This window comes from Lucilia cuprina, chromosome 4, assembly GCF_022045245.1.
Source record: "Lucilia cuprina isolate Lc7/37 chromosome 4, ASM2204524v1, whole genome shotgun sequence".
Lineage (NCBI taxonomy): Eukaryota > Metazoa > Arthropoda > Insecta > Diptera > Calliphoridae > Lucilia > Lucilia cuprina.
In genome coordinates this window covers 71,361,083-71,387,360 of record NC_060952.1, presented here as the reverse complement: position 1 = coordinate 71,387,360, position 26,278 = coordinate 71,361,083, and the positions used below count along the sequence as shown (strand labels likewise).

The 26,278-nt window shown below is 28.7% G+C and overlaps 4 protein-coding genes across 10 annotated transcripts; 1 reads left to right on the top strand and 3 right to left on the bottom strand.

The window, feature by feature from the left end:
* On the top strand, positions 1–23,421 carry LOC111676158 (cyclin-dependent kinases regulatory subunit). The gene is made up of 3 exons (XM_046948392.1): positions 1–229; positions 22,412–22,772; positions 22,854–23,421. Exons 2-3 carry the CDS (start codon positions 22,714–22,716, stop codon positions 23,131–23,133), a joined length of 339 nt encoding a protein of 112 aa, XP_046804348.1. The 5' UTR covers positions 1–229; positions 22,412–22,713; the 3' UTR covers positions 23,134–23,421.
* On the bottom strand, positions 5,085–16,557 carry LOC111676157. Of its 7 annotated transcripts, none has more exons than XM_046948386.1 (3): positions 15,441–16,557; positions 11,026–11,879; positions 5,085–5,995 (listed from the first exon to the last, which is right to left on the bottom strand). In XM_046948386.1, the coding sequence occupies exons 2-3, from the start codon at positions 11,240–11,242 to the stop codon at positions 5,802–5,804; spliced, it is 411 nt and encodes a 136-aa protein (XP_046804342.1). In that variant the 5' UTR covers positions 11,243–11,879; positions 15,441–16,557; the 3' UTR covers positions 5,085–5,801. The 7 variants fall into 7 exon arrangements, with proteins under 7 accessions (XP_046804342.1, XP_046804343.1, XP_046804341.1 ...); XM_046948387.1 differs by having other exon boundaries at positions 15,475–16,557; XM_046948385.1 differs by having other exon boundaries at positions 15,517–16,557.
* Positions 18,236–22,030, bottom strand: LOC111676168. Its single transcript, XM_023437089.2, has 4 exons — positions 21,631–22,030; positions 21,388–21,537; positions 19,295–19,461; positions 18,236–19,228 (listed from the first exon to the last, which is right to left on the bottom strand). The coding sequence occupies exons 1-4, from the start codon at positions 21,774–21,776 to the stop codon at positions 18,417–18,419; spliced, it is 1,275 nt and encodes a 424-aa protein (XP_023292857.2). The 5' UTR covers positions 21,777–22,030; the 3' UTR covers positions 18,236–18,416.
* A 506-nt stretch (positions 23,422–23,927) lies between the features above and the next one.
* LOC111676155 (BTB/POZ domain-containing protein 10) lies at positions 23,928–25,649 on the bottom strand. The gene has a single exon (XM_023437053.2). The coding sequence runs from the start codon at positions 25,428–25,430 to the stop codon at positions 24,261–24,263; it is 1,170 nt and encodes a 389-aa protein (XP_023292821.1). The 5' UTR covers positions 25,431–25,649; the 3' UTR covers positions 23,928–24,260.
* Positions 25,650–26,278: the final 629 nt, after the last annotated feature.

The window sequence follows — 26,278 nt, the reverse complement described above, 5'->3', positions numbered from 1 at the left end:
AAATAAACGCAATAATAATACTTAAATGCAACGACAAAATATGTTGCACATTATAATAAAATGTTTCAATTAATGAAAACACAGTGGGATATCAATATTAAAAAAATATGTCATTGTGAGAAAAATTAAAAAAAATAAAAATCATGCGATTTAAATGGATTTTTGCGAATATGTTAAAAACTTATTCATAAACAATTTGTAGGCAATCAGTTTATAGCGGTAAATATTGGTAAGATTAATTCTACATGAACGTCATGAAGTTAGTCTTACTGACTGCTCAATTAACCTACGGGTTTAAAAAATATATATTCAACCATTGCTATTGGATTTGAAATACCTTCTGAAATTTTGTTCGAATTCAATTAATTACAATTTGAATTTAAAACTAAACATGTTAACAAATTTTTAATCAAAATTAAAGTCTTCCCATAAATGTTTATAAAGTTTTAGACATCTTAAATGACAGTTTGCGTTGTTGTAACAACTCAAATATGATTAAAATTATAGTTTTTCAAGCATAGACTTGGATTTGTATCTTGAAATCTTGATTTGATCAAGTTATCAGATTTAGGGTGGATTTTTCTGATAAAGATAATGTACATTCTTTGTTTAAACCTAATTTATAAATTGACACAAAAGTTGACAATACTAACAAATTCAAATGTTTTTGAAAGCTGGCGTAGAACGCTTGGTATGTACAGCTGACAATATAAAATGTCAGCTGATTTTGTTGTTTATTTAATGCGTATTTATAAATTTTAATAAAATAAAATGAGTTTAATGATGAAAACTAAAAGCTGTAGAAAAACGCGAAATTTTTTAAAAATAAAACAAAAAATTTACGCTTAAAAAGCGTCACATGTAACTTGAAGCGTAGAACGCGAAGGAGGTTTGAAAAGCGCGTAATGCTTTGATGCGAAGAAGCGTAGTGTGGACCTGCCTAAGTTTGCTCCGAGTTTAATTAAACAGCAAGTAAACCCACATTTAACTGAATGGAGTTGAACACACCCTTATGTCCCTAATTTCAACAATAGGTATAGGTAGGTAAAAATATTTGGTAATTTTAATCCAAAGATACTAGGGTGATCGATTATTCGACATTTTCCAAAAACCGGTTTTCGAATAGGTGACATTTCAAAAAACCTGTTGATATTTTTCAAATTCAGAAAAAAATTTTAATCAAATATGATTAAAATTATAGTTTTTCAAGCTTAGACTTGGATTTGTATCTTGAAATCTTGATTTGATAAAGTTATCAGATTTAGGGTGGATTTTTCTGATAAAGATAATGTACATTCTTTGTTTAAACCTAATTTATAAATTGACACAAAAGTTGACAATACTAACAAATTCAAATGTTTTTGAAAGCTGGCGTAGAACGCTTGGTATGTACAGCTGACAATATAAAATGTCAGCTGATTTTGATGTTTATTTAATGCGTATTTATAAATTTTAATAAAATAAAATGAGTTTAATGATGAAAAATAAAAGCTGTAGAAAAACGCGAAATTTTTTAAAAATAAAACAAAAAATTTACGCTTAAAAAGCGTCACATGTAACTTGAAGCGTAGAACGCGAAGGAGGTTTGAAAAGCGCGTAATGCTTTGATGCGAAGAAGCGTAGTGTGGACCTGCCTAAGTTTGCTCCGAGTTTAATTAAACAGCAAGTAAACCCACATTTAACTGAATGGAGTTGAACACACCCTTATGTCCCTAATTTCAACAATAGGTATAGGTAGGTAAAAATATTTGGTAATTTTAATCCAAAGATACTAGGGTGATCGATTATTCGACATTTTCCAAAAACCGGTTTTCGAATAGGTGACATTTCAAAAAACCTGTTGATATTTTTCAAATTCAGAAAAAAACGGTTAACCGTTTTTTTGTTATACATAACAAAATCCATTTTATTTTAAAAATTAACGTTTATGTTTAATTTACTTTGCCCAGAAGTTACTTTTAACAGTTTAAAAGATTATAAATTTAAATATAGTCGTCTGATTTACATCATTTCTTTACTTTAAAAAATGGAAACAAGTGGGACACTTCTTATATAACCTAAAACCCCTGTTTAGACAATTTTCATAGATATTGCAACACATCAATAATAGTAAAATTGTATCAAATAGTTATTCCAATAAATTTATAAAATAAAATTTGTTAATTAGAAAAATCAAAAAAGTTTAACCAAAGGTGCGTTAAAAAAATATACTCTAGATCCTATTAAATATTTTTAAAATTTAGACGGTTTGTATTATTTTTTTTTACTTCAAAATTTAATTTAAGTAATCTTTGAATACAAAGATTCGAAACCGGGTTTTAAAAAGCAAAAAAAAAACGGATTATTCGATATTCGGAAAATCGACATTTAGAAAAAACCGACACTGGTAAAGCACAAAAAACCGGCTTTAAAACCGATTGAAAACCAGAGTCGATCAGCTTAATGCGTACTGATTTTAAATACATGTCAGCTTAAAAACATTAGAATTCGAACAAAAAGATCTAGGTTCTACACCATTTACAGTTGTATTTCAAAATTTTCTAGTTCTATTTCAGAAATTTCCATTTATATTTCAGAATTTTCCAATTATGTTTCGAAAATTTCTAATTATATTTCAGAAATTTCCAATTATATATCAGAAAATTCCATTTTTATTTCAGAATTGTTTTTAATATTTCAGAAATTTCCATTTATATTTCAGAAATTTCTAATTATATTTCAGAAATTTCTAATTATATATCAGAAAATTCCAGTTATATATCAGAAATTTCTAATCATATATCAGAAAATTCTAATTGTATTTCAGAATTGTTTTTTTATATTTCAGAAGTTTCTAACAATATTTCAGAAATTTCCAATTATGTTTCAGAAATTTCTAATTATATTTCAGAAATTTCTAATTATATATCAGAAAATTCTAATTATATATCAGAAGTTTCCAATTGTATTTCAAAATTTTCAAATTGTATTTCAGAATTTTCAAATTGTATTTCAGAAGTTTCCAGTTGTATTTCAGAGTTTTCAAAATGTATTTCAAAAAAGTATTTCAAAAATTATTTTTTTATACAAAAATATTTATGTAACATTGTATGTATGTAGTAATTTTAGGACGAACAATCTACATATATTTTAATTTTGAAATGTATATGGATATATATAGTTCTGTTCTGTTTTATAATTTTTTATTACTGCTTATTACTTATTTATACATAAATTGTATATCGAAAATAAAATACGAATCGTTAATATTTTATAAATACATGTGTTCAATTCGATATAAGTCGTAGTTATCTAAACAACTCAGGAATTTGAGTTTAAATACTATTCAAATGGACAAAGGGGAGATTGTAGTTGGTAAAACATGAAAAATATTATCAATTGTAGGTTGTTTTATAGACCTAAAATAACTACATACAATGTTACATAAATAGTTTTGTATAAAAATATAATTTCTGAAATACAATTGGAGTTTTTTGAAATACAATTTGAAAAATCTGAAATACAACTGGAAACTTCTGAAATACAATTTGAAAATTCTGAAATACAATTTGACAATTCTGAAATACAATTGGAAACTTCTGATATATAATTAGAGCTTTCTGATATATAATTAGAAATTTCTGAAATATAATTAGAAATTTCTGAAACATAATTGGAAATTTCTGAAATATAATTAGAAATTTCTGAAATATCAAAAACAATTCTGAAATACAATTAGAATTTTCTGATATATAATTAGAAATTTCTGATATATAATTAGAAATTTCTGAAATATAATCAGAAATTTCTGAAATATAAATGGAAATTTCTGAAATATAAGTGGACATTTATAAAATATAAGTAGAAATTTCTGAAATATTAAAAACAATTCTGAAATATAAATGGAATTTTCTGATATATAATTGGAAATTTCTGAAATATAATTAGAAATCTTCGAAACATAATTGGAAAATTCTGAAATATAAATGGAAATTTCTGAAATAGAACTAGAAAATTCTAAAATACAACTGTAAATGGTGTAGATCCTATAGAGTTGAAATTTTCCACAAGTATAACGATGAAATTCATCATAAATTTTATACAAGCGAAATTCTCTCTACCAAGTTTTATGAGAATCGGTCCATAATTGACCCTACCCCTCATACAATGTCAAGTTTCTTATGAGTCAAAATCAAAAAATTTTAAAAACACGGGACCACAAATGACTTTACTCCTCATATAAAGTCCCTTAAAAATACAAGTATAGTGCTGAAATTCAACATCATTAAGTGTCTTAGGAGCGAAATCTACATAATTTTATGAGAATCGGTCCATAATTGACCCTACATTACGGACTTAAAAAATGTCAGTACAGCTGTAAATATATACAGAAATAAGTTTATTACAAGCCAAGATCTCTTATCTAATTTTATGAGAATATGCACAATATTTATCGGTTCAAAAATAACCGGAGGAATATATTCTTTATTCCTGAGAATTAATTCAATGGAAAGTTAGCAAAAAATCAAAAAGCTTTAAATACCCAGCAGTTCGACAAAGAGTCAATGCATATGAAAAAGACAGTAATTTCCACTAATAGTTAACCACCTGGATGATCGTAATTCGTATGTTTTGGGTCATTCGTCACGAATATACCCTTTGTAATCGAGAATAAAGACAGTCGTCACTTTAGTGTCCTCTTTGTAAGCGGGAGCGGAGACAGTCCTCTTTTTACTGTCCTCAAGTAACCTCGAGATTATACTCTAAAAAATATTTTTGTACTTCCGAAAGACAGTCGTTACTTTAGTGTCCCCTCTGTAAGCGAGAGCGGAGGCAATCGTCTCTTTACTGTCTCTTTGTAGGGTGTAGAGTGACGATTGACTTCCTCGTAGGACAAGCCCATGTTGAAATGGTCGATCACCTGGGTAGTCAGGTGGCTAGGGGCAATCACAAATGGTATGTTAAGTGGTCAGTTCGGGACTGCCCCTTCGAACTGCTGGGTAATATTTAGATAATGATTTTAAAGAATTGTAAATTCGAATTATTGCTTTTGATGTAAAAGTTTTTAATTTTTAATAAAAACATTAAAAAGAGAAAAAACTTACCTTACATTTAAAAAAGAACTTGACTTATCCATATTAATTCAATATTTGCGAGAGAAAAATGTACATATTATTGTTGTTTTAATTAATTATTACATCACTCACATACACACAAGTATAAAATCTATTGACAAATTTAATTAAGTGTGTGCAGGTGTGAGGAAGAATTCGTTTTAGTATATTTTTCATCTTATAGTGAAATTTAACGGTTTTTTTCTTTTTTTGATTTTTTACATTAACACATACTTTGGCTTTTCTTTCAATAAGAAATTGTTTAAAGGAAGGAGTTTTTTTATGCCGAAAAATCACTTTTTACACAGTTTTTTAACTTCAACTTCTTGGTTTATCGCGTTTATCGAAAGTGTTTAAAGTTTTATTATAGTCGTAGTTGTTGTTGATTTTAAAATTTTCATAATTTATATATGGATTGTTGTAGTTATTATTATTGTAGTTGTTGTTGTTGTTGCAATTATTTTTAACGGTTATATTACAAATGTTAACGATGCAATAGTAGTAATAGTTGTTGTTTTTATTGTTGTGACAATATTTACGTAGCAGTTTCGATTGTTGTTCCAGGATAATGAAGAAGAAAACATAGTAGAAATAGTCCTCCGTAATTGATAATGACGATGATGTTGATGATAAAATTTCAGATGCTGCTGATGATAATGAAGACGTTGACGACGATAATGTTGTTGGTGACGTTGACATAATCAACTGCTAGGTATATGTGACCGGACGACACATGGTACAAATAAATATACAGGCAAACACTAGTTCAGCACCTTGTAGGGCTATCATTAAGGCACTCATAATAATTTCAAGTTTGAGAACATAGGTTTGAAAACAACATAAATAAATAACAATAGCAAGACTGGGCAGTGTTAATATTACAGATGCTATCGCTTGCCAAGCTAAAAAAATGAAATAGAAAAAATGTTTAAATTAATTATGTATTTACTAATTTTATAAAGCGATAAAGTAAGTGAATAACTTAAAAATTATGAACAATTTTCGTTATACTCTTGTTGATTAGATTCATACATAGAACGTTAAAATAAGAATCAATTTTTAAATTAGCGCCATTAAACCTTACACGAAAGCGTTGGAATTCTATAACAAGTAATAATTCTAACAGTTCTCTAGAATTTACGGTACAAAAGTTTATAGACAAATAAGTCTTTCTACAGGAGAGATTTGTGGTGGTACATTTAGTCAGTAGAAACATCCTTGCAAAAAGTTATCTGTGTTATCAAATGAACTGATGATATGAAGGAAGTCTGTGGAACTTTGTGTTTGATAAAAAATACAAACTAAGTACGTAAATTCTGAAAAAGCAGAGTAATTAATTTTAGTTTTAAAACAGGTATATAATAAAGAAAGTTGTCACTAGAAGCAAACCGTAAGAAAGAGTCAAATTACTTTCATAGAACCTTATTAAGCGAAACAAGTATGAATGTATAGTCGAGCGTATCCGACCATATGATACCCTACACCAGTCTGTATGTATGTTAAAAATGGGGATTATTTAAAAAAATAAAGCATTTGGTTTATTTTTTTAACTTTATTTCGGAATATTTTTACTTTTTGTTTTGGCAAAAAAAAATATTTTTTAAGAGGGATTAAATGGGAGTAGGGCAAAATATGGTCCTATCCTTAAAAATGTTGGTAGGGGAGTTAAGTCTTCTTCAATATTATTTATGTAGAATTTAAAAGTGTTATTAGTGTTTGTAAGTGAATTTTGACCTTTAAGTCAATTTTTGAAGGAGGTTTTGTATGGGGGATAGGGTCAAATGAAGCCCGATCATTACAAAAATCGGTAGTGTCTTTAGTTATCATAATAGATCATTTAATTAATTATAAACCAAAAGGCCCTATTTGGGGGGTACGGTTGTATGGGGGCTAGTCGAAATAATGGACCGATTTTAACCATTTTCAATAGACTTTGTCCTTGGGCCAAAAGAAGCGTGTGTGCCAAATTTCATCCAATTATCTTGCGGCCTGTACCTTGCGCACTAGGTCTACATGGACAGCCAGCCAGACGGACGGACATAGCTTAATCGACTCAGAAAATGATTCTAAGCCGATTGGTATACTTTAAGGTATAGGACGAATATTTTTGTATGTTACAAACATCAGCACAAACCCAATATACCCTCCCCACTAAAGTGGTGTAGGGTATAAAAATTGCATAATGAGCCTATATTTACTGAACACTGTTAAACAAGTAATAGAATAGTTGCTTAAATGAAGACTTTATTGCGGTTTGTAGTACCCAGCAAACATTTTTGTTAATGGCCAGTAGTTTTTTTATAAATTACTTGGAAATGGGTGTTCATTATCAACCACATTATTTCATGTAGCTAAATAGGTTATTACTGGTAAAGGACAAAGCAATTTCGACCGTTTATTTTTTTCAAAATGATATTCATTTATATTTTTCTGCAAAAAGCAACATGTTAATGGAGCATCGAGAAAGCGGCTGGAGTGAGCTACATAGAAAACCCCGCCTGAAGAATTTTTATATTTTTTTGCTTTCTACATACAAAGTCGAGTCAAAATAACTAGCTATCACATAACATATTTGAAGGTTTATTTGTAACAAGTAAGTAACAAATTATTAATTTGTTTAAGAAAGGTACATTAGGGTATTCAAACGACTAATCGTCGATCGGTTAATCGATCAATTTTTGACGATTAATCGCCCGCTGAATATTGCCAAATTTCAAATAACGAATAAACCGAATAATTTATATCAATTAACCGATTAAGAAAAACTTATTGTTTAATAATAAAATTACTGTATATCTTATACAAAATTTAATATGTTTATAAAAAATCTACTTTCTGTATTAATTTCTTAAAATCGTTTCTATAATAAAGAATATTTATTGGATGATTTTTAACAATATTTCAGAAACATTGTAATAATTTTTCTGATTAAGTTACTTCTAGAATAAGTTTATGCAGAAACATTTCAAGTTTATGAAAAGAAATCTTGAAAATAATGATATCGCCTTTACTTCTACATTCAGTTTAGAGGAACAATGTTGTTTCTAAAGTATTTCTAATAAGTTCTGGAACTCGTTGATAAATATCAAAAACCTAAATTTAATAAACTTGAAATTTTTATATAGAAGACGATTTCACATTAAAATAAATAATTTCTAATATTTGAGAAAAACTTAATAGAATTGAAAATTATAATTTTGTTTGTTATAGGAAGAAAAATATTGAAAAAGAAAAGAAATAATATTAAAAAAACATCCACTTGTCTTTTATTCGATTAACCGAATAATTTTGAATTATCCGATTATTAACCGGTCAACTAAAAACCCCAAATAATTATTTGTCGAATAAACCGAATAAGACACAAACCCGAATAAGTAAATACTCTAGTACATATGATTTGAACCTCGTAGAACAAAAATAATTAGTTATTCACCACAAGAATAATTAGTTTCTACGCCATGATTACTTTCTAGCTTACTAGGTAATGAAAGTTTTTGCTGGGTATTTACAGTATCGCCCATATCTACATCTATCTACGTGATCTGAATACTAGGAATGTCAAACGGGACCGGCTTCCAGAAATCCTAGGATTCGGGGCTTTGTTTTAATTAACTTTTGTACAAAAATCACCTAAATAAGGAATTAAATTTTGTTAAGTTTAAACGAAAATATCATGTAAACTTAATATTGGAGTATTATAAAATTATGGACTTTTATCGATTTTATCGATGGATTTTTCATCGATAAAAGTTATAATGTCGTAAATATTAAACAGTAGTATTTTAAATTAATATTAAAATTTGAGTCGAGAAAGCTCTTAAAACTTCCGAAAGAGAAGAAAGGATAATATTAAAATCCTGTGAACTTTTGGTACTTTTTTTGAAATATAACATATAGCTGTTCTGTTATTATGGCATTATAACATTAATCGATTTAAATTGCGAAATTCCGCATAATTTCTTTAAAATATAGCAATTCATAATTCAAGTGATGCATAAAAAATTCCTATATTTATTTGGGTAAAGAAAACAAATAAATTTCTTTAGAAGGAACAAAACAAGATGCAATCACATTTTCACATATTAATAGTAAGAATATAACCTCTTATATTGCATAATTTTGTAATCCTCAAATATTTAATTTACAAGATATTTTCGTTGAAAATTAGTAAAATTAAATTCCTTATTTAAGTGATTCATTAATAGTATCAAACAAAAATTGGTTATAAACAGGGAAACTGAAAACATTCTCTAAAAAAGGTGTTTTAAACGCTTTAAATATGCCGTAAAAAACTCAAAACATGCTCTTAAAATTTAAAATATATGCTCCAAAAATAAAATTTTTGATTATTTTTTAACAAGACTGAAATTGTAATGAAATAATAAATATTTAATGTCATATTCTATATCCTACAACATTTTTTTATAAATGTTTCATCTCATAGTTTGAAGAACTAGTATAATAGAATTCCGTTTTACGTTCAGATAACCAATAAATAACATGAAACCATTTGGTCCCCAAAAAACATATTTCAAACGACAAAGTTTGACACATTTCTTCCAATTGTATTCATAGCTTTTAAACTGACATTTTAATCGGTGTTGTCATAAATTCCAATAATTAGTTTTTTAAACTATAAAAATGGCTTGGTCTCATGAAATCAAAAGTAGTCGGTTTTATGTCCGATTTAAAATATAATGCTTTATTGAATAAAAAACTATACCATAACGATTTTTTTTTCAAAATTGTAAAATAGGCTAAAAAATTTAAAAAAAAAAATAAAAAAATAGAATTTAATTTTTTTTAAATAAAGTTTTGAAAAGAAAATTAAAAATGTATAAAAACGAAAAAAAGCGAAAACATCAAAATATGCACTAAAAGAGTAAAATATGCTTTAAAAACTGGAAAATATGCCTTAAATATGCTAAAAAGTCAAATCATGCAAAAATATGCTCTTATGGGTAAAATATGCAAAAATATGCTGTAACAAATCGATTCCAAAATTCTCAAATTGGTCTGAAACGTGTAAATATCTTATCCATGAGTCCATACGACGCACCACAAAAAACATGTATTTGCATATTTTGGTTTCCCTGGTTATAAAGAATTAAGTACTTCATTTAAAAATAAAGGCTTAGTAAAAAAAGGAACGAGTTACGGAACGGGAACTTCATGTGTCTTGATTTAGGATTTCTATGCAAATGCATGTTTGTAGTCAGTAACTCAAAATAACGTTTAACTAGTTTTCTTTTCGAATCAAAGAATTGGCATCAATTTGTTGTTGCATATTTTGTTATAAACGCATAATTGCATATTTTGCTTTATTTTACAGCGGAAGGTATTTTAAGTTTGTGCTGCTAATTGTAAATTCCAAAATATTGTATCTGCACAGTATCAATTTCTGAGTCTGGCTTGACGAAATTTTAGTTTTTCATCTCTCTCACGTTTATAATTTACTTAAAACATTACCAAACGATACAATTCTGAAGATATATAATTTATACAAAAATACATTCATTCACCAAATTTTATTAGAATTGCTATCAACTTTCCACTTTCAGAAATTAAATATATACTATTTAAAGTTGAGGTCGTGGTTCCGTATTACAGTATATAAAGCAGTCCTTAAAAACCTCTAAATTTGTTGTCAAAAACCTAAGATCTGAATACCTATTAATATGTACCTTCACAAAAAAATATTTTTTGGTGCAAATTTTTTGCATTTTTAGTGCATATTTGCCCATTTTATAGCGCATATTTTTAATTTTTTAGTGCATGAAAATCCTTGCCCTAGTTATTACAAAAGAAACGAAACAAATTTTTAAACTTTTCCAAAAGTTTTTCAATTCCTCCTTTTAGGAACATATAACTAAATGTAAAAAATTTTACAAATTATTTCAAAAACATGACAAAAGAACATACTAGTACTTACCACGATCACTTAAACTACTCCGTCGACCCAATATGATGCGTATGGTTTCCAAAATACACATGGCCAATAAAATACTCGCCTCACGTGTCAAAACATTCTCTGCATATTGCAAGTAGATGGGCTTCAACACACTGATACATACTTTGAATGCGGCATACAGTCCGAAATAAAATGAATTTAAATACATGAGAATCTCATACATAAGACTGGCATTCATGATTTTCGTTTTCACTCGTCCACCGGAGGATGCAGGGAGCAAGAGCAACTAAAAGAATCGAGTATTGTCACCGTTTTGAAGGCTTTATTTTTGCTGTTTTTTTCTTTGTCTTCTATGATGTAGAGGTAAACTTTTAAAAAGGATTTTTTACTTGTAGTTGTTGTATTACTTTTGTTTATTATTAACCTTTGTTGTTTATGTGGCTTATTCGGTTTTGCTATTTAATGCAATTTAATTTTATAAAAGGAGTGTTTAAAGAATTTAGGTTGAACACACTGTACGAGCAGTTAAAAGGTCCATAGACAATACTTAATAGAGCGACGACGGCTGCTTCTATTGTTGTTATTGCTGTTCTTTTTGGCCTCCTCGATTATTGCCTTTATTATACATGTGTATGGATAAGTGTGCCTGCTTGATATTGTTATAAACAAAAAAAAAATAAAAATACGTTGTTAAAATATCCTTAGGGAGTTTTGGCGCCCATACAAGGCTATTAAAGTTTAGGTGTGAAGTGTAGTTTGGTTCTGCATTTAAGCAACAATGGGTGGCAATACAAGAAATGGCGCTTAAAAAATTTAGTATATTTTATTTATTTTTGCTCTTTTTTTTGTTATTACTGTCCTTTTACTTGTTGTTTCTAGTGGAAAGAAATAATAACAAAAATGTATTACGTTGTAGTTCATTTTTATTTTAGTAGGTACAACTATAATTATTTTAATTATTAGTAGGATATTATTAGGAATTTGTATTATTTTACATTTGTATGAATGCTATTTGTATGTAGTTTGGTTGTATGAGTTGGCTTGTTGGTTAGTTGATCCTGTCATCAGTTTGTTATGTGTTTTAATGGACGTTAAGTAAATATCCCTGCAGTTCGGTGGTCTAAATAAGTACCATTTAAGGTATAGTACTGAAAAACTTTAAGTCTATTTACTCTATATTATTAAGGGCACTAAAGAAATTATTGATTCCCATCAGCATTGGAAATTAGAAACTTTGAAACTTCAGTCTATCTATGTATTTATTTAAACATGAATATGTTTGTATGTTTGTAGTCTAATAAACGGCTGAACCTTTATATATATTATAGATTATAGGCTACTTCCCAGCTAGCATTTGGATGATTAATCAGTAAACTGAGTCATTTTTGACTCCTTTTGATGACCTAAAAGTGATTAATAAGTTGAGCGCTTAAAAAATGACTCGAAAATGATCCCCATATATGATTGAAAACTAAATATTTGAAAAACCTAACAAAATGTATTGCAATCATAAATTGATCAACCTGGTGTTTAAAATATGATGGTTTAAAAACTTATTTTTTGGTCATATTTCAAGCAGTTGGAAGATCTAAAATTGTTCCTTATGTAATTGTTTTTGTTTTAAGGAAACAGCTAAACTTACACTTAAAAATGACTCAAAACGATTCAAAAATTAGTCGAAACTGATTAGAAATGGGGCTCAGAAAAGACTCTTTTGGAAGAGTTAGTGGCCTAAAATGAGTTGATATAATTCTCATTTCGTTTCTAAAATTAAATGTATAAGTATTTGAATTTGTGTGATATTTATAAAGTCGATTTTCTGTCAAGGAAATTAAAATTATATTATGCTTCAATTATAATAATTTTATATGTTTAATGATCTTCTACGGAAGATAGTTGGGCAACTAATCGCTGAACTAAGTCTAAATAATTCGAATTAATATTTAAAATCTGATTTATACCAATCATAAATAGGTTATCCAGGTGTTTGAAATATGATTGTTTAAAGATTTAGTTTGTTGTTAAATTTCGCGCAGTCGGAAGATCAAAAACTGTTTTTATTGTATTGTATTTGTCTGCAAAAAACATAAAAATTACTCAGAAAAGACTCAAATGTGACTGTAATATGATTCGAAAATAACTCAAAAACGATCAGTTATTTGGCCCATTAATTACTCAAAAAAGATTAAAAAATGAGTCATAATTGATCTCCCGACGAATGTATCATTTATGATCAGAAAATGAGCGCATATATGATCATTTTAATCGTGCAAAAGAGTCATAAATGACTCGAATGTTATTAAAAATTTAAAGAAATGCTAGCTGGGTTTTTATTTTGAAATTTCTAGTAGGCAAATATTAAGAATATATTAAATCTTTATATCAGAGCCAATTTAGTGTGAATATGACACTTCCAATATAAACGAGTAAGAAGTTATAGTCGGGCGAGGCCGACCATATAATACCCTACACCTGTATACGAATAAAATGTGATTTAGTTTTCATAATAAAGCATTTAAGTTGAATTGAACCTTGCCTCAGATATTCCTTTGTCATTTATTGTGTAATAAAACTGTGGATATTTAAGTAAAATTTTGATGGGGTTTTTGATAGGGGCTAGGGTCAAATGAGACCCTATAATTATAAAGTTCATTAGGGTCATCAAGGCTAGTATAGAACTTGGTTTTGCAGCTTTTTGTCGAGATACGAGTATATTAAACATAATTATGATCTTAAAAGCCCTATTTGGCGGGTTCAGTGGTATGGGGACTAGGTGAAATAATGGACCGATGTCAACTATTTTCAATAGGCTTCGTCTACGATAACATAAAAGATCATGTGCCAAATTCCATTGAATTATCTCCAAAATTGCGACCTGTAGTTTGATTACAGCCCTATTCAAAAAACAAATGCAAAAATTTGTTTATCTTGGAACTATTACAGCTAGAAGTTAAACTTTGAATGGAACTAGGTACAAATGGTGTCCAATCGTTATGAAAATTGGCATAATTGTTTAGGCTTACATACATATTAGGTCTACTGATTTTTTAGAAAAAAAACATGGTAAACTAAAATAAGCTCTCAGTTTTATAGATAATTTAATTAGACTTACTGAAATTTACTAATTTCCAAAGTATGTTCCTCTGAAACTGAACATTAAAGATCATAAAAAACTGGTAAACTAACTTTAGGTCTCATCTTTAAAGATAACTTAATTAGGATTACTAAAATTTTCTAATCTTTAATGTATATCCCTTTGAAACTGAACATTAAAGAATATAAATATAGGTAGCGATCTGAAGTTTTTAAATTGCCACGATGTGTTATAAGAAGCCTTGGAGAAAAATGAATTACGTGATCAATTAAAAATAACGTCATTAACGAAAATTACAATTAATGTAACTGAAGCAAATAAGTTGAAAGTTAAATTTAACTTAAGGGCCCTTCACACGATCACACTTTACGTACGTAGCCGTAGGACACAAAGAGAGTAAAAAAGTATGATGAAAACAGCTATTTTCTTTTTTCTCCTTTGTGTTTACGTAAAATACATAAAAGACCACGATTATGACAAATTAAATATCACAACTTTACTTCATAAAGTGTGAAGATCCAAAGTTATTTAAATAAAACACTAAAAAACAAAATGATCATTAATAAAGAAGAGATACGAGTGAAAACTTTTCGATTCCTAAGGAGTTTCAACAAGAAAGTTAAACCAAATCGATAAATGAAGTATTGCAAGGGAATCGCCTTCTTATAAAACCAAGTCGTAGAAATGACTAATTTATCTGATAAAACCTAGTAGACTGTTTAGTAAAGTACCGCAATTTCCCTCAATTCGTTATGAAACCTATTTCCGCGGCAATGCTTACAACTATTCGATATTTACTATAACGAAATTTAAAATTTTTTAATACAAAATCGAAAAATGCTGATACAAACAAATGTCATGTTTGACCCTCGACGTTTACACTGTGACAAAGCAAGGTAAGGGGCTTCGGTTAATCCCTTGTAGATTATACTATTAAAAAATTATGTAAATTTCTTTGTGAATCGTTTTAAAAAATATGACTTTATTGTGTATAACTATATGTTAGCGGTAACGTCTATCAGTCTTGGTTCCAACATGATCCGCCATTTTTAAACTTTTTTTAAAACGTTTAATAATAAACTCTAAATAAATTCAGACTTTTGTTACAACAAATTATTTTTTTCTCTTGAATATTTTTTTAAAATAATTTCACTTCTATTATTTTGTTCGACACTGCTCGAACGTATCAATGATTAGGGGGAGGAACAATGGGAGGAAGGGTAAAGTGTGTTTGGCTCATGTGTGTGTGTATGTATGAATTTTTGACAAAAGGTTGCCTAGGGAATCTTAATTTTAGATTTGTTATGGTTATTCCATTAAAATATATGTATGTATCTTATACGTTATTCAACATTTTTAATTAATTTCTTTAGTACATTAAATAGGTAAGTATTTTTTATAAAATTTAAATTAATCACTTTTCACTCAAAATATTTTTTCCATTATTTCACTTGATTGATACGCACCACTCACAGTGTGTGCGGTGTGTTTTCTTTTCGTTTTTATATATATTTATTTTTTATTCATTCATATTTTTTTCTTTATTTCATAATTTTCGTTTATGTTTTGTATTTTGTTTCATTAAATTTTTTTAATTTTGGGTTTTTTGTTAATATAAAGTAACTATGAAATTTTTTAGGAAAAAATCCCAAAAAATTTATATTTGGACGTGTGATGTATTAATTTTTCCATGTCAATTCATGAAGATTACATTTTTCTTTTTCAGACACTATAGAAAATTTTCAATGATTGTTGGTTGGAAATTACGATTGGTTAAGAGGCTTTTTTTTTGACTTTTTTTTAATTGTTTTAGTTGTTTTTATTTACAAAATTTGTGTTTGCTTTCACTTTTTTAATGATATTAAACTATTTGTAAAGTTTTTATTTACTAATTTCATTTCCAAAAGAATGATTTCTTTCTGATTTAGTACAAAAATAACTACACTCTACTGTATTTTATTTTTTGAGCTATTGTTGTTGGTGCCTTTGCTGGTGTTTTTATGTTGCCTCGTAAATGTATGGACTTGTTTTCTTTAGAAGTTCTTTACTTTCACTGTTTTCATTGTTCTGTTCATTTTCGTTTTATTTTTTTGTCCGTATTTTGTTAATCAATTCCAAAATTCGTTCTACGGTTTCTCTCTTCAAATATAAATTTTCACTAAAAACACACACTCGTACAAACAGGCTGGCTGTCATTCCTTTCTCACAACAACACTGTTTGTTCCAAAAATAATGCAAAACAAAATAAACCGTTAAACAAATGTTTTCTTCCAAATTGAAACAAAAAAAAATATGTACACAATAAAAAGTGTTGTTATCACTCGTTTTTTTTAATTTAATAGTAACAGTAGATACGAGCGTTCGGATAGAAAAATCCTTCTCTTTTGTGCAAGAATTTCCTTAAAACTATTTAATAACGGTAATTTGATTTTATGTCATCACGATTATAACACATTTTTTCTGTAGGTATATCTCTGTAACTGTCACCTTGCTTGGTTGCGAGTAGTTTTTCATTATGTATTGTTGTTTGTGGTATTCTTGGTATACGATTAAAACAAGACGACGGACAATTCAACAAAAAAAAAAAAAAAATAATTTAAATTTTTGTTCCCATTTCATTAATTTTATTTGAATTTTATTAGCCATCAACAAACACTACATGACCCTAGCTCACCATTATTCTTGTTAAAACCACTAGAAACGCAGCAACAAAAAAACACCTAGAAAAGTTCATTTGCTTTAGAAAATATTCTATTACAAACATTTCCCCCCAAATCATTTCGTGCTCTTTGCTTTCACCTAAATATATTTTTTCTCTTCTTATTCTTTATTTTTGTCCCCCACCCACTATTTTCTCAAAATTTTCTTTTTTTACTCTATTTTGTTTTGACATATGCCTATTTTTCTTCTTATTTTCCAGTTACATGTGTTTTTATTTATTTTTTGTTTTCGCCAGCCATTGTTTCTTAAAAGTACTGTTAGTGCTCATCCGCTATAATTTTTTTTTTCATTTTACTGTCACTACAGTTCAATTCATTTTGACAATTCTCAAATGTCATGGTTAGTTTTGAGAGGTTAAAAAGATACCGTGGTATCCCTAAAATTTAGTGTTCAACAGTGTATTAAATCGGTAATCACCTTTGAAAAATGATTTGTTATATACGAAATGCTATATTTTATACAACTTTAAAAATGTTTTTCACCGAGTTATTTTTTAATTTAAAAAACTTTATTTAATTTGCATTTTCTCTGCAGGATTTCTGTAAAATCTTTAACTTCAGTTTACTGAGTCGAAAGATTTTTCTTTGTTAAAAATAGGAGTTATATTCGTACTTAGGGTAGACCATATGCCACTTTTTTTTTTGAGGCGGCCTAAACCACAATACATATTCTTAATTTTCTTGGTTCGGATACTTATATATGCTTTAGTTTTATACCTTTCAATCTTTCCTAAGTCATCTTTATGTACATATTTTTTAATTTTTCCGCACTGGCCATAAATGGCGATACCGCCCCATCCATGGGGTAAATGCGCCAAGGGGGTGGGGCAGATTTGTCGTTAGTAAAATAAAAGAAAAAAATTACAAAAATAAAAACTTATTTTGGTGTTTTATACTTTATTTCATTAAACAAAGTATAATAAACCAGATATTTATTGTTTATTTCACAAAACTTAACAAAAAAATTAAAACAAATTATTACTGATTTTTTCTATATTTTAACCAAATTTTGTTCTACATCACAAGCATTACATATATTTGGCGCATATGCCTCACGGGCAGTTCTAGGATTTAGTTTAAATTTTTTCGAGCTTTAAATTATATTATCGAAAATATTATTATGTCTTATTGTTCACTATTATTGACGTTCTAATACTGACCAATATATTTATTCTATCACAAAAACTAAAAAAGCCCTTTGAAAAACAATAATTCATATCTGCCTCCCATCATATGTAAAGTTAATGTTTCAAATTTTCAGAGATGATAGATAATCGATAAGAAATTTGATAATGCGATAAAATCGATTGCTCAGTTTTCAAGTTATTCGCATTGACAGATGTGCCCCTATGGCGAATGATCCTCTTCTACCCTACCTGATATCTAAATCGATACTAAAATATGGGTATCTAACAATTTTAATAATATTTATTCACTTGTTTGCGGATTTTTAACATGAATTTACAGCATTAATACTCAAAATCAACTTTGATCTTATCACAAATATTGTGCTGGTAATTCAAACAAATTACATACATATGTAAGTGCATTTTTTTAATTAGAAAGCGGCAAAAATACTGTTGACCAGTATTATAAGTTTAATCTAACTTTTCAATATAATGTTCGAATTTCTTAATATCAGCCCCTTTGAAACTTTTCAATTCAGCCAAAACTTTCTCCTGTTCCTCGATTATGGGCAACCAATATTCCGAGGGTGGTTCATAAATAATTGGTATAAATTCTTTAACTTTTTCCTTAAATCCAAACACTTGTGACGCCGAGATGACACGATCACGATTTTTTGACATAACTTCAATTCGATCGGCTAAGCGATTAGATTCTTGTATTAATTCATCTATTGCCAATAACAATAGATTTAAATCGAAATCGGCATATGGTCTTGTTAATGTTAATGGCACAAAACTATTCGAAGGTTTGTTGGGCGTTATGGTGTAAGGATAAAATTTATTTTCGTTTGATAACTCATTGTCATATTCAAAATACCACGACTGATGTGTGGGTTTGAGTAGACTAGATCGATACGTAGTATAGGGATATAAATCATTAGAATCGAGTGAATGCTTCGATCCCATAGATTTAATGGTATCTGTGGTGTTATCGGTATCCGTATCTGTGGGCGAATCATTTTCCTTTGGTTCTTCATCGCTGAGACATTCGTTAAATTTCGCTGTTAATGGTATAACGGATTTTCGTATTTTTGCCAGCTGATTTAGTAATTTTCTTTCAGAATCGGAACATTGCTGCAATAACTTCGGTTCATATGGTTCAGTTGGTTTGGTGCACGCTTCAAGAAAAGCATCACCCGGTAGTCGGGGTATTAAAGTTTGTGTAGCCACATTGACCGTTTCAATGGTATCGGTCATAAGTGGTACCGAATAAGTTAAAATATCTGAAATATTTATATTTTTAGTAAGTAATATTATTCTAATTACTAACATCATATTTTGTTACTCACATTCCTCTGTACCATCTCTCCGTTTGGCATATGATCCATCTGTAAGCATACCAACTTCTTTTAATAATATTAGGTCCGTTTGAGCTCCTAGGCTTACTTCTTTCATTAATTTTGTTGGTACAATATCAGTTTGGACACCTACTGCAGTTTTAGTAGCTCTTAGTCTTCTATGAATTAAAAAAAAAGTGTCCTATTAGTTTTTCGATTTATAAAGAATTGGATTTATTTTATAAATATATAAAAAACTAAAGTGCAGATCCTTTAATAAAACGACCCTTCTTACATTTGTTATATAAATTATATTTATTTTGAATATGTTTCCCTTGTTCAAGTTATGGACCGATTTTTTTATAAAGTTAAAAAATTAAATTTATTTTTTAGGTTTTCAACTTAATTTTGAATGAAATCCATTATAGATTCAAATTTTGTTGGTCTGTATATATTATAAATAAAATATATTATTATAAAATATAAATAAACAATTTTTAGATTAACTAATCCAATCAGAGATTAAAAGAACTACAAAAATAGTAAAAAAAAAGTTGCATAAAACATATTTTTAATAGAAAACTATTAAAATATTTTCAAAATTATATATTTAACATTATACAAACTAAAAATTTCAAAACAATTTTCCTATATCACTTATATGAATTGCTGTTCTACATAAATTTCATTTTAGTTTTACTAAAAATATTTTACATTTATAAACTATTTGAAATTGCTTTTAGCCAACAGTAAAATTTTATTTTCAATTTAATTTTAGTCAACAGTCAAATTTTAATTTCACTTTCAGATTTTTTTGTAGTCAAACATTTTATTTCAAAAAATTTTACTACCAAAAATTAATACATGAAAAATGTTTAAATGAAAAACCAAGAAGTATGTACTAGAAATATTACGACAGTCAGATTTATGGAACATTAAAAATTTATAGATTTTACTTGTTTATTTAACACTTTCTTTCATATTTTGCACACAGCTTTTTCACTTGTAAAGTCATTTTCAAAATAATTCTCTAAATTTTCCATTGTAATTTCGGATATATAATTATGAAATTATTGATTAGTTATTTCGTATATTCAACTAAATTTTTCAATTGTTGATGTGTAATATTTTATTTGTTATTTCAATAACTATTTGAATTTATAAGCTTTGGTATTATATTTTTATTTTATTTTATATACTTTAAGGTATCAATGTTCCTATCTAAAATGAAAGTTTAATAGATTTAAGATACCGTTTCTCAAAATATTTGACCTAAGTATCATCAAAATTTATATCAAAGGATAAAAAGATCATTTACTCTCGGATTTAATAGACAAACTATGATTATTGATCAAAAAATTATATTTGTATGAGAAAATTTCCCCATAAACAGTACAAGCATGCTGGCACCATCACAAAAATATCAAATTAATGTTGATATCACACAATAAGATGGCACAATCACACCACAACCCCATACACATTCAATCGGCTTGCACCATCACTTGATTGTACCAGCATGCTGGTGTTGTGTATAAGCACCTTTAGACTGAACTAAATTTTCATTTTGGGTGGAAACATCAGCAACAATTTTGGGGCCATCCTAATATACATATGTATTTTTTTTTTACTTTGAAAACATTTGTTTGTTGCAATGATCATGAATTTTTAAGTCATATTTAAATCGTTATTAATATAAAAATAAGTTTAATTTTCGAAATTCGTAAAAAATTGCTATACAAAATTGTAGAGATTATTCTCATAATTTTTTAGTTTTTAGTTTTTAAAATTTTAATTTTTCGGCAGTTATATATTTTTAAATGAAAAATTTTTACTAATAGAAATAGTAATATTCAGAAAAGTTTTACTGTTGAAATAGTTCACAAATATAAAATATTTTTAGAAAAACTAAAACGGCAGTTCGATAGAAAAACACAAACGTATATGAAATAGGAAAATTATTAAAATTTTTTTAGTATGTTTGCTTTTAAAATTGAAAATGATTATTATTTATTGCATAGTCAATAGTAAACAGAAAAATAGTTTATACAGACTTTTAAACTCTGAATCCAATCATTAATTTTAAACAAATATTAATGAATTACCTAGAAGCATCCAAGAGCTTTGCCCTTAATAGGGCATTTTTATCCGGTTTGGGCAAAGTTGAAATGCTAACAGCCCTCCATGGTGGCCGTTTTGATTCGGCATCTTTATCTTGGCTTGAATCCTTCATACGTTTCCAACTCTTGGGTATTCTTAGAATAATACAAATTATTAAATAAAATACTTGATGCAAAAGCAATGACAGGTACACAGGTACAAGTGTTATTTATTCAAGTTTAATTTACCTACTGCCAGAATTTTGTATCGGTGGCGTATTCGTGCCACTTGGTGCAACACTATCGCTTTGTTGATTTTCCTCAACACTTTGGGTTTCGCTAGTCTCCGAAGACGTGCCACTGTTATATGAAACGCCAGTATTTAATTTGTTCATGATTATTTGCAACAAATCAAAATTTATTTTTACTCGAGTTTTTTTTCCTTTATTATTTTATTAAAGGCACTGGGTTTATCGTATACAAATACATGTAGAGGCAAAAATAATTGAATCAATTATTTCCAATTGTATTCTAATATGCAGTAATCAGACGAATTGACATAACGACAGACTTATTTATCTACCAACTTTATACATATTTGCATATGTAGGAAAGAAGATAGACAGACAGGCAACAAGGTTCAGGGAAAATCAAGCAGGTTAATTTCATGTTGCCATGGTTTTTTAAATACATATTTAGAATTTTGTTTTGAAAGGTGTAAATAAATATTTACAATGTTACAAAATTGATGAAATTGTCGCGCAAAGTGAAGGGGAAATAAACTATAGTAAATATAATATTTTATGTGATTTTAGAGTCAATTTCAAAATTTGCCTTGAAAATTATGCAAGCTATTAAGTTTTGAATCTTCGTATCATGGTATAATTTTCTAGGAGATTAAGCTGTCCAAAATCCTTATCCAACATTAGCATTAGTTTGAAACTTAACAGAATAGGACTTAGTGTTTTATTATTTAATGAATTTGATTAATTTTTTATTAAAAATATGTATATTTTTTCTACATTTCTAGAGCTTTGCTGCAAAGAGCAGCCATTGTTTAAATTTAAATGATAACGGCTAAACAATAGCGTTACCAATCATTAAACTAATACGGAATATTGCCAATGGTAAAGAAAACAACGCAATAACAAATTTGCCGTGTTAATCATTGCAAGTGAATAGCAGCAACAAAGCAAACAAAGAAAAAGAAGAAAAAATAATGGTACGACGAGGCTAATTTGTTTGTAAATAAATTAAGGCCAGAATAAACAAGAAGAAATATAATTAACAAAGAAAATTACTTTAAAACGTCAAACTACTTTATCCAACAAAATGCCAGCCGATCAGATACAATATTCTGAAAAATATTTCGATGCTGTCTATGAATACAGGTAAGAAAAGCAGGCAGTAATGGAAAGTAAAGCAACAAGTGACCTATGTAATTTTTATATGTATTTATTGGTATCTTACAGACATGTTATACTACCACCCGACTTGACAAAAATGGTACCCAAGTCGCATTTAATGACCGAAACGGAATGGCGTAATTTGGGTGTACAGCAAAGTCCTGGCTGGGTCCACTATATGATGCATGCTCCCGAGCCACATGTTATTCTATTCAGACGACCTCGCACTGATTCGAATGAAACCAATGTGGTATCAACAGCCACAGCTCAAGCACCTACTAACACCACTGCTCCGCCCACAACAAATGCGGATTTATCACAAACCAACGTTTCGGTTAAAGGTTAATCCATCTCGAGATGGATGCGTGCCATACAGTTTTATTTAAATAGTTATACATACTACCATCCTCATCATTATTATTATCCACCAAAGGAATACACCATAAAACCAGAACAACACCAGATAACAAACACAAATCACACTCATGGATATTTTTAATAAATAATTGTTTTTAGTTAGCGTGTAAAATCCACACTTTTAAATATTATTTGTATTGTTTAATTTTTTAGTTATTCCACCTCTTGTTTTATGAATTTTTATACATATATATTTCTGTGTCCAATTGGTCGGTCCATTTATTTTCATTATTTAGTTTTTTCCTCTTAACAATGGAGACAATTCCATTAAAAATAAAAATGTTCCAAACATACAAACATGGAAAAATCTTTTGATTTTTAAAAAAAGAAGTTGAATTTTGTACAAAAGAAAAATATACATCAAAAGATAAGAAAATGTAAATTATAAATTTGTATCGTTTTCCACATCATTTTTTTATGAATAAAGCTAATTTTAAGTTGGTTTTTTTATTACATATAAATAAAAATATATAAAAATAAATTCGTTTTGTAATTTTTCTAAGTAGCGGGAATATTTTTAATGATAAGAAAGAATTTTAATGTAATAATATAAAAAAGGAAATTGGTATTTAGATTGGAATCTTAATAGCTAACAATGTACTCAAAACGACTGAGAATAAATTTCCAAGATTATTTAAACATGCCCAACTTTCTGAACATTCGATATTTTACTTATCTATGTTCAATAAGGAAAACCTCCCTTGAAAATAAATTGCTTTTGAATTTTATATTTTTTAATTTTTTTATTAAATAAGTATGAAATATGTTTTTTAAAGCAATTTAAATTGCATTTATAAAGTGATGATTAATTAAATACTGGTTAATGATTGATATTTTATAAGGTTATAGATAATTTTTCGTGAAAAGGAACTGGGACTAGGGAGAGGTCGGATAATAAAAATGGGATGTGGATTAGCATTACAATATCAAACATTAGTTGTTGTGCTTGTTTGTGTTATTTATATACGGATATCTACGTAATTTATTCGTATACTAGTACAAATACAAATTGTATGTATGTATATAAATGCATCATGACCATTTTGTGAAGACATTTTAAGCATTTTCATCATTAGCACCGCCAGCAGCTTGTTCTAACTCATTTAACATAATAACACCATCGGCAGCTTCATCAACAGCTACGGCAGCGGCAGCAGCAGCCCCACCACCACCGCCGCCACCATTTGCCGCATTATTAACATCGACCAGATCAGCTGCATTGGCATCCGCATCGGCCCGGAACGGTACATGATTGTCGGCTCTGTTTTCAGGTGGCGGTATGGGATTGCCACTTGCATCCAGTTCCAGTGGTGGATCGGCAGTTGCTTCAGCCAAATTTGTTACTGACTTCGATTTGACGCACTGAAAGTCGACATGACGGCTTTTAGCTTCTTCTTTCTCCCAGGACATGTGTATGAAAGGTCTCTGAACATAACTGTAAATTACTTCGGCACGACCACCAGGACGGCGCCTTATCTTCTCCTTATGTGTGGGATAACCCTCAATGCCACAACGTATCTTCTTGAGGCCACGATCCTTCATAACTTGCTTGGCGACATCCCGGTTTTCGATATATTTAAAGAAACGATGCATAGTAGTGCTGTGTATGGTCTGACAATATTCCTCTCCCATTTGCGGTGGAAATTCTTCATCCCAGTCTACGACATCATCATCAAGCAGTACAACAACATGACATTCTCGGTCACCTCTTTGAGCGGCTGTCACCATTACCGGCAAAATGAATTCCTCGAGAAATATTTCAAATTGTTGTCTGGCACCCTCATTGCTCAATTCGTGCAATAGTCCCCTTAAATTTTGACATCTTACCGTAGAAGCATCGAATGGGATCAATAAATAATCACAGGCCTCCTTAAGTTCCGGCACTGAAACAGTGTGCGGGCACTTAATTAGACCTGTCTTATAATAGTCCAATATTGCACGAAATAATGTATGTGATATGCCTTCGGCCACCTCATATTCGCCCCTTTCGTTAGGATGCACAAATTGGAAGCCAGTGCTGAACATGGTACCCAACATTGTGTTGGGATGGGCAGTCATTAAATCTTTTTCAATCATAAAACGAACATTGTCTACGAGTAGAGTAATGCGTTCGCCGGGGGTATGGCGATTCATATTGGACATACCGTTGGTGGAAGTGCTACTACCACTGCAACCAGCACCGTTGTTCATTTCTTTTGGTATGGCCCCATTAGATGTGTAACTCATTTTTTTGTCTCCTTCTGTTTTTCTCACATAAATTTTAGCAGGCAGTTATAATTTTTCTAATTAAATGTATGTGTAAGTAAGTATGTTGCAAAAATTTATTTCTTTGTATCGTATTATTTTTCCAATTCGTTGTCGGTTTGTTTTTGTTTCTTTTAATAACTAAATTTTGCAAATATTAGTAATAATGCGGAGACCTGCGTCGACAAAAATTATGAACGGCGCTGGCGATAGACAACGGATTTGGGCGACGGCTTGAAATTGTATTTAAGACGACAAAGTTTCAAACAAACTGGAATATTTCTTTTTTTTTGTATTCTGTGCGAGTGTTCTGTAACTTTTGAATTGAAAAATTCTAAAAATTTCTAATCGTGTTGTTTAAAACAGAGTTAACAAGTATTTCTAATATATATTTATTAATTTTAATATGCTCTGTTTAAAACACTAAACAATTGAAAATCGTATAATTTAATATATTTTTGATTCAAAAAATATATTACACACAATCTCAGATATGTATGTGATCAAATTTATCTAAAAAAATGAATTTGTATTCAACAATTTTTTCTACTTAATATTCAATTTCTACTATCACCCATACTTATTTAATAATAGTTTTCCTGTTAAATCCAAGAGAAAAATATTTTTGGGACAATTGTTATATGTTTACGGTAAACAAAATAGATCAGATCTTTGTTATATTTGAAGTATTCGAAACGACATTTACAGCACAATTTTTTTTTTTTTTTTGAAAAATAAATAGTGCACAAGCATGCTGTTGTCATATGTTTTTAGTTTAAGGATCAAAACACAATCAAATTATTGTGCCAGCATGCTGTTGTTGTGTATGG

Coding starts and splice junctions, on each gene's coding strand:
- LOC111676157 (XM_046948386.1), bottom strand. CDS start 11,242: ATGAATGCCAGTCTTATGTATGAGATTCTCATGTATTTAAATTCATTT. Junction 5,996..11,025: donor GAGTAGTTTAAGTGATCGTG/GTAAGTACTAGT, acceptor TCATTTTTTTAG/CTTGGCAAGCGATAGCATCT.
- LOC111676168 (XM_023437089.2), bottom strand. CDS start 21,776: ATGAACAAATTAAATACTGGCGTTTCATATAACAGTGGCACGTCTTCG. Junction 19,462..21,387: donor AAGCTCTTGGATGCTTCTAG/GTAATTCATTAA, acceptor TTTAATTCATAG/AAGACTAAGAGCTACTAAAA. Junction 19,229..19,294: donor GAGAGATGGTACAGAGGAAT/GTGAGTAACAAA, acceptor TAAATATTTCAG/ATATTTTAACTTATTCGGTA.
- LOC111676158 (XM_046948392.1), top strand. CDS start 22,714: ATGCCAGCCGATCAGATACAATATTCTGAAAAATATTTCGATGCTGTC. Junction 22,773..22,853: donor GATGCTGTCTATGAATACAG/GTAAGAAAAGCA, acceptor GGTATCTTACAG/ACATGTTATACTACCACCCG.
- LOC111676155 (XM_023437053.2), bottom strand. CDS start 25,430: ATGAGTTACACATCTAATGGGGCCATACCAAAAGAAATGAACAACGGT.